The following is a 12,521-nucleotide window of genomic DNA, read 5'->3' as shown; positions in this document are numbered from 1 at the left end:
GATGCACATAATTACCGGCAAATTTCACTGACATTGATTTGTTGTAGAATCATGGAACATATTTTGTGTTCAGACATAATTACCTTTCTAGACTCTGAGAAGCTCATCTGCAGATACCAGCACAGTTTTAGGAAACAGCAGTCATGCGAGACACAGCTGGCCCTCTTTGTGCATGATACCGGTTCCCAGGTTGATTCCATATTTCTCGACTTTCAAAAGGCGTTCGACTCAGCTCCACACTGTCGCTTGCTACAAAAAGTGTGCACTTATGGTCTATCCAATGACATATGTGTAACTTACCAAACAAAAGCGCTGGCAGGTCGATAGACACACAAACAAACACAAACATACACACAAAATTCTAGCTTTCGCAACCAACGGTTGCCTCATCAGGAAAGAGGGAAGGAGAAGGAAAGACAAAAGGATATGGGTTTTAAGGGAGAGGGTAAGGAGTCATTCCAATCCCGGGAGCGGAAAGACTTACCTTTGGGGGAAAAAAGGACAGGTATACACTTGCACACACACACATATCCATCCACACATACACAGACACAAGCAGACATTTGTAAAGGCAAAGAGTTTGGGCCCAAACTCTTTGCCTTTACAAATGTCTGCTTGTGTCTGTGTATGTGTGGATGGATATGTGTGTGTGTGCAAGTGTATACCTGTCCTTTTTTCCCCCAAAGGTAAGTCTTTCCGCTCCCGGGATTGGAATGACTCCTTACCCTCTCCCTTAAAACCCATATCCTTTTGTCTTTCCTTCTCCTTCCCTCTTTCCTGACGAGGCAACCGTTGGTTGCGAAAGCTAGAATTTTGTGTGTATGTTTGTGTTTGTTTGTGTGTCTATCGACCTGCCAGCGCTTTTGTTTGGTAAGTCTCATCATCTTTCTTTTTAAATATATTTTTCCCACGTGGAATGTTTCCCTCTATTCTAATCAATGACATATGTGGTTGGATAGAAAGTTTTCTAACAGACAGGGAGCAGTATGTCATCCTGAACGGGGTAACTTCAACAGAAACAAGAGTAACTTCAGGTGTGCCCCAGGACAGCGTAATAGGTCCCCTGCTTTTTATGATTTACATAAACAATCTGGTTGATGGTATTGACAGCAGCCTTAGACTGGTTGCCAATGATGCTGTAGTCTACAGGAAAGTAGTATCACACGAAAGTTGTGAACAAATCAATGAGGATTTGCAGAAAATAAATGTGTGGTATAATGACTGGCAGTTATCTCTCAATATTAATAAGCATAACCTACTGCGTGTAACAAGGTGAAAATCCCCATTAATGTATGGGTACAAAATAAATGATCAGTCTTTTGTACCAGTAACATCAGTCAAGTATCTGGGTGTGACTATTCAAAATGATCTCAAATGGAATGATCAGATTACGCAAGTAACGGGTAAGGCGAACTCTAGATTGCGGTTTATTGGTAGAATCCTGAAGCGATGCAGTCCTTCAACAAAGAAAATAACTTACAATACATTAGTTCATCCAGTCTTAGAGTATTGTTCGTCTGTATGGGACCCTTACCAGTTGGGTCTGATTCAAAAGATTGAGAAGGTCCAAAGAAGAGCGTCAAGATTCATGACTGGTACATTTAGCCATCGCGAGAGCGTTACAAATCTCATAGAAAGTTTGAAGTGGGACACACTTGCAGATAGACAAAGCACTAAACAGAAGGGTCTGCTCACTAAATTCCGAAATCCAATATTCGTCGAGGATGTAGAGCATATATTATTACCACCAACTTTCAAATTGCTTAATGATCATCATTCAAAGATAAGGGAAATAAGAGCTTGTACTGAGGTGTTCAGACAGTCGTTTTTCCCTTGCGCGATCCGCGATTGGAACTGAGGCGGGGAAATATGACTTTGACATGAATTGTGCCCTTCGCCACACACCGCTTGGTGGCTAGCGGAGTATATATGTAGATGTAGATGGAGAAATTCAGTATGTCTAAGACAGAAAAACAAAAACAATTGTGACAGTTGTTGATTTATGGTGTATAGTGTGCAGTAGTTGCAGGCAAGTATTATTAGTGACTGTCCTCCGGTCCTTGAACCTAGATACATGAACAGGAATAAAACTCATTGGCATATATTTCCGTTATTCTGGCCCTCAGCAGTTGCATCTTGAAGGTGCAAGCTGTACACATTTTCAATCCCACTCAAGGAACACATCTTTTGTAGAAACATTCTTACTGCTGGTAGTATAACTGAAACCTGCCAACAATGTAGAATATGTTTGGCAGCTCTGTGACTGTTAATTCTTATATAGGAACAGAATTATCTTGCTAAATTCACTTGATATTTTCTTGTCATTTCCATTGAATAATCTAAGAGATTTTCACTTATGGTGTGACATGGGCTTATCACTTTATCATTTTAAGTCGAGGAAGATCTTTCCAAGTAGAAGCAGCAAGTAATCTTATATGTTATGTAGTTTTTTACGTGTCCTAGCCAACACTGGGGCAGTGGGTGAGAGACAAATGCCACAACTGTTCACTTGCTCTGAGATGATAGGGTCAGTTGTGAAGTCTGCGTTGGCTCTCAGTTCCAAGCTCACTAGAGACCAGATTTTTACCCTTTGTTTAGCAGAACTACAAATAGCCACATCATAAAAAAAAAAAAAGGAAAGCTTAAGAAAACTACTCCATTGTAAGTGTTATCACTACTTGCAGTAATCCATAGTGTAAGGGTGAAAACCTTAAGATATTACACACTTGGCAATACCTTTATGTGAGTGTGTTGACATAATTTTTGGCTTTGGTGAATACAGTTTCATTTATTAAATGCTCTGTTTCATACTATTTGATATTACATAGGACAGCATGTAAAACAACATTAAACACAGACTATTTCTAAGTGCAGAGTGCGTAATATCTTCCTAATTCATGCCAATTTAGGCACACTCATCTTATAAATACTTTGTTTTATTAAAATAGACTTTCATCGTAATGTTATTGTGGTAACTTGTAATTAATTTCTATTAGTACAGTGCACATTTTAATATTACTTTTCCATTAGTTTATCAAATACACTAGCCATAAGAGAGAAATAAATCATCAAAAGTATATTCTCTCATTATCTAAAACAGTCTGGTGTGCAGTTAAAACCATGGATCCCCCCCCCCCCCCCTCCCCGGCCGCCGATCGCATCAAAACACGTTACTGTGCAGGAGCAACATTTAGTGCAGCTTTGTTTGTCGTTTTTCTTACATTTCATCCAAAAGGTGTCACAGATGTTGGCAACAAATGTCAGCTGCATTTGGCACACCCTCTGGGGGAGAATTTGTAGTTCTTCTTAAGTATTCAACATAAAGGCATTGTAACACATCACCAGTAACGTTATTGCATGTGAATGCTCATTGAGTAAACTGATGACATTCAAGGAATAATGCAGTAAAAGTCACCCAATTCAATTTGTGATGCTTTGAAATAGAGCAGTTGTGTGACTGAACACGGCCCTTTTTCCAGAAACTTCCATATCCAGTGTTACCAGAACACACAGACAGCAGGAATTCTCAGGGGCAGCTGGTTTTATTGGTGCCATAAGGAATGATTCCCCTCCCCCCTTCCCATGAACCGTGGACTTTGCCGTTGGTGGGGAAGGCTTGTAGGCCTAAGCGATACAGGTAGCTGTACCATAGGTGCAACCACAATGTAGGGGTATCTGTCGAGAGGTTAGATAAACGTGTGGTTCCTGAAGAGGGGAAGCAGCCTTTTCAGTAGTTACAGGGGCAACAGTTTGGATGATTGACTGATCTGGGCGTGTAACATTAACCAAAACGTTCTTGCTGAGCTGTTATTGCGAATGGCTGAAAGCAAGGGGAAACTACAGCTGTAATTTTTACCCAGGGCACACAGCTTTAGTGTATGGTTAAATGATGATGGCGTCTTATTGAGTAAAATATTTCGGAGGTAAAGTAGTCCCCCATTCAGATCTCAGGGCAGGGAGTACTCAAGAGGATGTTATTATCAGGAGAAACAAAACTGGTGTTCTACGGATAGGATTGTGGAATGCTGGGTCCCTTAATTGGAAAGGTAGGTTAGAAAATTTAAAAAGGGAAATGGATAGGTTAAAGTCAGATATAGTGGGGATTAGTGAAGTTCAGTGACAGGAGGAAGAAAACTTCAGGTCAGGTGAATACAGGATTATAAATACAAAATCAAATAACTGTAATGCAGGAGTAGGTTTAACAATGAATAAAAAATAGGAATGCAGATAAGCTACTAGGAACAGCATAGTGAACACATTATTGTAGCCAGGATAGACACAAAGACCACACATACCACAGTAGTACAAGTTTATATGCCAACTAGTTCTGCAGGTGATGAAGAGATTGAGGAAATGTATGATGTGATAAAATAAATTATTCAATAGTTAAGAGAGATGAAAATTCAGTAGCCATAGGGGACTGGAATCAGATCATAGGAAAAGGAAGAGAGGGAAAAGTTATAGTGAATATGGTCTGGGGGTAAGGAATGAAAGGAGAAGCCCACTGGTAGAATTTTTCACAGATCATAACTTAATCGTAGCTAACACTCTGTTTAAGAATTGTGAAAGAAGGTTGTACACATGGAAGAGGGCTGTGGAGACTGGAAGATTTCAGGTAGATTATGTAATGGTAAGACAGAGATTTAGGAACCAGATTTTAAATTGTAAGACATTTCCAGGGGCAGATGTGGACTCAGACCACAATTTATTGGTTATGAAATGTAGATTAAAACTTAAGAACCTGCAAAAAGGTAGGAATGTAAGGAGATGGGACCTGGATAAACTGACTAAACCAGAGGTTGTAGAGAGTTTCAGAGATACCATTAGGGAACGATTGACAAGAACGGGGGAAAGAAATATGGTAGAAGAAGAATGGGTAGCTTTAAGAGATGAAATAGTGAAGGCAGCAGAGGATCAATTAGGTAAAGATATGAGGGCTAGTAGAAATCTTTGGGTAACACAAGAGATATTGAAGTTAATTGATGAAAGGAGAAAATATAAAAATGCAATAAATCAAGCAGGCGAAAAGGAATACAAACGTCTCAGAAATGAGATTAACAGGAAGTGCAAAATGCCTAAACAGGGACGGCTAGAGGACAAATGTAAGGATGTAGAAGCATATATCACTAGGGTAAGATAGACACTGCCTACAGGAAAATTAAAGAGACTTAAAAGAGAACCATCTGTATGGGTATCTAGAGCGCAAATGGAAAACCCATCCTAAGCAAAGAAGGAAAAGCAGAAAGGTGGAAGGAGTATATAGGGGGTCTATACAAGGGTGATGTAATTGAGGCCAATATTATGGAAAGGAAGAGGATGTACATGAAGATGAAATGGGAGATATGATACAGCGGGAAGAGTTCGACAAAGATTGAGAGATATAACTCGAAACAAGGTCCCAGGAGTAGACAACATTCCATTAAAACTACTGATAACCTTGGGAGAGCCAGCCATGACAAAACTTTTCCATCTGGTGCACGAGATGTATGAGTCAGGCAAAATACCCTTAGACTTTAAGAAGAATATAATAAACTTCAATCCCAAAGAAAGCAGGTGTTGACAGGTGAGAAAATTAACGAACTACTAGTTTAATAAGTCACAGTTTCAAAATACTAACACGAATTCTTTACAGATGAGTGGAGAAACTGGTAGAAGCTGACCTTGGGGGAAGATCAGTTTGGATTCCATAGAAATGTTGGAACACGCGAGGCAGTATTGACCCTATGACTTATCTTAGAACATAGGTTAAGGAAAGGCAAACCTACATTTCTAGCATTTGTGGAGTTAGAGAAAGGTTTTGACACTGTTGACTGGCATACTCTTTTTCAAATTCTGAAGGCGGCAGGGGTAAAATACAGAGAGTGGAAGGCTGTTTACAATTTGTACAGTAACCAGACGGCAGTTATGAGAGTCAAGCAGCGTGAAAGGGAAGCAGTGGTTGACTTTCAGGTTTGCCGACAACACTGTAATCCAGTTAGAGACAGCAAAGTACTTGAAAGAGCAGCTGAACGGAATGGATAGTATCTTGAGAGGAGGATACAAGAAGAACACCAGCAAAAGCAAAATGAGGATAATGGAATGTTGTTGAATTAAATCAGTTGATACTGAGGATATTCAATTAGGAAATGAGACACTTGAAGTAGTAAATGAGTTTAGCTATTTGGGGAGCAAGATAACTGATGATTGTCGAAGTAGAGAGGATATAAAATGTAGACTGGCAATGGCAAGGAAAGCATTTCAGATGAAGAGAAATTTGTTAACATCGATTTAAGTGTCAGGAAGTCTTTTCTGAAAGTATTTGTATGGAGTGTAGCCATGTATGGAAGTGGAACATGTTCGATAAATAGTTTAGACAAGAAGAGAATAGAAGGTTTCGAAATGTGGTGCTACAGAAGAATGCTGAAGATTAGATGGGTAGATCACATAACTAATGAGGAGGTATCAAATGGGATTAGGGAGAAGTTTGTGGTACAACTTGACTGGAAGAAGGGATCGGTTGGTAGGACATGTTCTGAAGCATCAAGGGATCACCAATTTAGTATTGGAGGGCAGCGTGGAGGGAGATGAATACACTAAGCAAATTCAGAAGGATGTAGGTTGCAGTAAGTACTGGGAGATGAAGAAGCTTGCACAGGATAGAGTAGCAAGGAGAGCTGCATCAAACCAGTCTCAGGACTGAAGACCACAACAACAACAACAACAACAACAACAACGAATGATTTGAAGTTTGTCTCTAAGACTGTACACTCCTGTTTTGTAATTATCTTTTTAATTCTTTGGAAGTTCTCTGTTGTCCTTCCTTCAAGAATACCACATAATCAAATTCCAACCTTTTGTTTTCCTAGGTATTTCCATTTGTGTAGTGTAGGTGGCTGGTGAATTCTTTCCCTTGCTGAGGTTACCGTTCTCAACAAAATCTAAACCTGACATTGGTTCCACAGCTGTTACACACCTTGTTGAACATTCCCTGCTAGTTGGCAGTTTGCACTTCTGATTACTCTAACTGTAATCACTTCTCTCTCTCTCTCTCTCTCTCTCTCTCTCTCTCTCTCTCTCTCTCTCTCTGTGTCTCCCTCTCCCTCTCTCCTCCCTCCCCCTCTACCCCCTTCCTCTTCTCTCCCCCCTCCCCCCACTCTCTCTTTTTCTCTTTCAGTTTGTCAGTTTGTACTGTTCATTAATCATTGAAGTATTGTTATACAGCTTGTATCACCCTACTGCCCTGCAGATTTACTGCAACTGTCTGCAATCTCTTTGCAAATTGTGCACCACACGCTCATACAAATAAGTAGTTTCTGAAATGGAGAGGCAGCAGTGCATTGCAAAATACTCGTTGGCAAGTGTAAATAAAAGAGAGCCATGTCTTGAAACTTATATTTTCTCAGCCTTAGCTCAGTTGCGTAGCAATAAATACAGGACACTTACAAAGTCCATAAAACATTTTAAGAAATTTCTGTCGGTAAGTGGCTAAACATAACCTAGCAAAAATGGAGGAGAGTTGGGCAGAAAAAGCAATTGTGTACTAAGATTTGCCCATTGCCAACCAGTAGTGAGTGTACAAAGGATGCTCCAGGGCATTTCTCATGAGACACAATTAGTTTACAACAGCATAACGAAGTGGTATAAGAAATGTGAAGAGGGTGGTTTGATGCAAAACGTTCAGGCTGACTGGACATATCAGAACAGATGGGAAACTGTATGATATGTGATGCTGTGAAGGCTCACAAAGTCTACCTATTGAACTAACACAGAATTTAACATGTCTCAGCCAACATTGTCAAAAATCCTTTGTAAGCTTTGCTGGATAGGCCACATTGTGGCTTCTGACCTTGTGCTACTCTAGTGACCACCATGATTGCCGGATGTACCACCTCTACCATAGAACCTGGAAGACTTGCAACATCTCACCACAGCATCCATTCTTACTGTCACTCCTGATATGCTGGGTCAGATCTGGACAGAATTGGACTACTGATTAATTGTGTGCCATGCAATGAAGGGTGGACACATATAACATGTATTAAAACTGCAAAAAAAGCATTGAGTGTTTGTCTTCCACATTCTGCATCATTTGGTACTTTGATCTGGCCATTTATCTGTACTGATTTTTTTAAATGTTTCATGAACTTTGTGATTAACCTGTAAGTGTGTCCCAAGTGTCCTGTTAGCACAACTTCAGTCGCAAGACCAGATCATGTCTGCTGTTAATAAAACCAAACAGCAGTTCACAGGAAAAGAGAGAGAGATGGAGCACAACGTGTCAAACATAAGAGAAGGATATTCTTACGACAGCTGGGGCACCTTGATTTTCAGTGTGATGTGGCAGAAGACATTGGTATTTCTCAGAGCGCAGTATCAAATGCCTTTTGGAAAGCAGTTACAGAAATGAATGATAAGGTGTGAGTGTGTTTCACACTTATTAATGCTGCAGTGAAACAGCCAAGGTTAAATGGCAAGAACACGATAATTCTTTAATACTACCAGGGCAATTGGCTATGCTCCTTTGTTAACTAAAAAATGTGTGCTTGTGGTGATGAATACATTAGCAGCTAAGGAGTTGCCAGCCTTAACATTCAGGCTATTTACAATGCAGCAGAATTGATCGCTGCTGTTAATGTAAACTGTCATATGTCAATACTTAAGACCGGGTATCTTCAGTTTTCTTAATGAACTAGTCCTTGATTAAAGACTTTTGGGAACTGCAGGAGGCATATGACAATGGTAGACCTGGGGTAGGAGAGAGAAATACACTCAGAAACGTTGGTTTGAGAGAGAAACACAGGCATATGATGGGAGTTTTTGATGTAACAATGGAATCTAATCACTTTATTTATTTTGCTTTGATAGCTGAAAGAGTTGAACAGTGGGTGACTGAAACATCCCCTTATAAATCTTAAAAATGGTATTGAGCTTTGTCACTAGATAAAAACACTTAGTTTTATTCAATGGTGATTAGGCTTGGGTTTTGTTAAGTTTTAACAAGGCCAAACAAAAGTAAAGTTGCTTACAGATTTGGGCAATTTAATGAAAGTACAATACCAAAGACCTTAAGCTGTTCAGGCAATTCAATTTGTTGCTGAATTGCATACTGGAAAAGAGTAACTGAATTTCTTATACTCATTGTTTTAAAATATGTGCTGTTTTTGCACACAAGTTGTCTGCCTCAGAATAAAAGCAAAAGTATTAGAGAACCAAATGAGTTTTGTGCTTAGTCAGCAAATAGGTATTAGTGTCACAGCAATAAAATGTGTGTATCTTGTCAGTTTTTCTGGATACACTAGAAAAAATGAATTGAATGTATCATGCGTTAGTATCATTGTGTTGAAACAAATCCAAGTTGCTAAAGTGAGAAGATGCTTGAACATAATAGTTTTGTTACTGTGTTTTGGGCAGAAATTATATTTTCTTCTGAACCACTCTGAACTTTGTTTCACTGTGTGTCTCTTGGACATATAGCAGCACGCATAGTACATGGCAACAGGAAGGGCAGTGGAAGAGGTATCCTAAAACATTACCACATATTCCTCATCTTAATCTTTCCACAGTTTTCAAAGAACCTAGCTTCAGTTTGAGTATAAAGATCAGTTTGGGAAATTATGTTTCTCATGACATTCAGCAAAGAGTTCATAAATCTACTTCTCAAATGAATTCCTAAAATTCAAATGTAAATTACTATGTGTGTGGTGTTGTTCTTTTGGACATATCCAAAAGAACAAAAATGGCACGCACAATAATAAAGTGCCTGACAGCAAATAATGATAACTGCAGTGTAGATGCACACTGTGTCTGAACTCTTGTGGGAATCAGATGAAGCTGTGAGAAACGAAAATGTGGACAGTGGACCCTGCATAGTGCACAGTGTGCTACAAGAGAATTTGGGTTGGCTGGAAAGTGTGCTCATGTAGCCGAAGTGCTTAAGGCAACTGTTCACATAAAGTGGGAAACCCTGGTTTGAGTCCTGGTCCAATACAAATTTTCACTTGTCACCATTGGATTTATTTCAGTGCCATTTGCATCCGAGTTTCTCTTACATCTTTAATATATAAAAATAATCGGTTGAAATTGTCTCTCTCTAACTTTTCATTCATTATTGATCCGTAACCTAGCTAAAAAAGAAAATGTTATTAACATTAACTGAAATTTCCATTGGCACTTGGCAGAACGTGATAATAATATTAAAAAGGAAAATGCTTCATAATGTTCTGCATTATTATATTTATTTGGTCACGAACTGGCTTTCAGCTTGTCAGGCCATCTTTGTGTGACAGCTGAACTTTCCAAAGAGAGATAAACATGATGTGTTACACCCACATATATTATTTGTGCAGAAGTTACAAAAATGACGAAGTGTTTACATAGGAAAACATCACAACAATTGCATTAACTAAAAAAGGCAGCAAACAGAATTTTTATGTGGAGAAACATTTAAAAAATAATGAGAAATAAGATGAATTTACAGTTTGAATCTAGTATTTGTTACAAAAACTTAATTTAGCAAAGGGGCAAAATGGAAATTGAGTCTTACTATTTACTATTAGGCTGGCATTCTGTCACATGTGTTTCCACATTTCCAATAGGCTCATCTTTCTGCTTTTCTTGACAGATTGTAAAACTTCACATTATACATCATATGCATGGTTTTCTGCTGAAAGATGATGAGCAAAGGTTGAATCTTTCTTTCCTAATCACCAACTTCTCTCATGTCCACATAGCCTAATTGCTATAGCTCTGTCTGACTGACCAATACACACTTTTTCACACTACATGAAAGTGATTTTATATACTCCTTGCCAAGGACTGTGGTTTGACTTTACTATTGAATAAAAATTTTGATATGTTATTGGTATTATAATTGTCTGAAATGTTACCAATGTATGAAACTTTGCACCAGGCTTTAAAATACTGAGTGATTGCTGTTGGTCTGTATACAGAACTTTTGAAATTTTATTCATTTTCTTTTTTTATAAATGTTAACAATCAGGGCAGAGCTATAACCATTCATCTTATTACTCGTAATTTGTTAATGGTGTCTCCACGCAAAAACTGTGTTTACCATGTTTTTAGTTAATGTAGTTATTGTGATGTTTTTCTGTGTAAACACTTCGCCATTTTCACGTGTTCCGTACAAATAATATCTTTGGCTTTCTGTGTAAACATGTCATCATTTTTGTATTTTCTGTACAAATAATATCTGTGTAAGTCATATCACTTTTATCTGTGTTTGCAACATTCAGTTGTCACCTTTGGTCTGTGAAGCTGAAAACCCATTTGTGACCAAGTAAATATAGTTTTGCAGAACATTAGGAAGTGTTTTCGTTTTTAATGTTATGAAAATGTTATTGTTCAATATTTAGCTGGATTTGAGGTCTACAGCTGGTGTTATCTGGTATATTGGTGTTAGAATGTGTTTGTCTGACAGTGATTTGCCAAGAGAGAATAAAGAAGTTAAGTGCAATGCTTAAAAATATGAAATTTTAGTAAGTGAAAATTCAAGCAGCATTTTCATAATCTACTGCTTTGTGATACCCTCACATCCATTACTTATTATAATTTATGTGTAACTGAATTTTAATGCAAAGTTTTATTCTTGTTGGTTTTGTAGTAGATTGTTTGGGTATTATGTACAGAGACTGAAATACCTAGCATTGTCTTTTGAAAAGGAAGTAAAAGGCCATTTGGAAAAAGGACTGCCTTTGCTGAAATAATTTGTTTTTGTGTAACACAACTAATGTTTTTTCAGAGCTCTCCTGAAGAGTTGGTTGCCGCAACAGCCTATTTGGACTTGTGCCTGCGTAGTGCCACAGAACCTGGTTTACTGAGAGCTCTGATCCACTTTCTGCTGAAGCATGAATATGATGGATCCCGTCTCCTTGATAGTCTTGTGGCAAGAATTGCATCACCTTCTCCTCGGGTATGTGCATCTAGAACAGCAGTATTTGATTCTAGATTTTTTTTAAAAGGCGTTCAGCTTGCAAATATGGAAATGTGGATGTGACTTTGGATGTAGAGAGAGTTGGAATGCTTAAAATGAAAATGAAAAAAACAGGTATTGTACACACTTTATTATACTCTAAGGCCTTAGATTCTTTCTTTCTTGCATTGGTTGTAGACCTTTCAGGATGTGCTTGTTTTTATCAAGGCCTTCCAATACTGATTTGCTGCAAAAGTTTTTTGTGTAGATGAATGAATGTTTTTCCGTGTGCATTGCACTAAAATTAAAAGGTTCCACACACACACACAATGCCTTTGAAAGAGGTTGTTGTTCTTTCTTTCTTTCTTTCTTTTTTTTCTTTTTTTATTTATAAAAAAAAAGATTTGATGTAATTAGATGATTGCATTTCCTTCTATATTAGAAAATTTACAAGTAAGTTGCAACAGGATTTATTACAAGGTTTATTTGAAACTTTTGCCACCCCACCCTAGCCGTCCATCCTTCTCTGCCTCCCCACCTCAGCAATGAAGGTGGAAGGTGATTAGCAATTTGATATTGGCAGCATTGTATATGACACAACCTTCTGACTAAT

At 38.3% G+C, this 12,521-nt stretch overlaps 1 protein-coding gene across 3 annotated transcripts in view; it reads left to right on the top strand.

The window, feature by feature from the left end:
* The window catches only part of LOC126095246 (FHIP family protein AGAP011705), a 223,759-nt gene that overhangs the window by 152,261 nt on the left and 58,977 nt on the right, over positions 1-12,521 (top strand). For all 3 annotated transcript variants that reach the window (XM_049909998.1, XM_049909999.1, XM_049909997.1), the window contains exon 7: positions 11,738-11,908. In XM_049909998.1, coding sequence (XP_049765955.1) covers positions 11,738-11,908 — 171 coding nt within the window. The remainder of the gene's footprint in view (positions 1-11,737; positions 11,909-12,521) is intronic.

This window comes from Schistocerca cancellata, chromosome 8 (genome assembly GCF_023864275.1).
Source record: "Schistocerca cancellata isolate TAMUIC-IGC-003103 chromosome 8, iqSchCanc2.1, whole genome shotgun sequence".
Lineage (NCBI taxonomy): Eukaryota > Metazoa > Arthropoda > Insecta > Orthoptera > Acrididae > Schistocerca > Schistocerca cancellata.
Note: the sequence above shows the minus strand (reverse complement) of the source record. Positions and strands in the feature narration are given on the sequence as shown.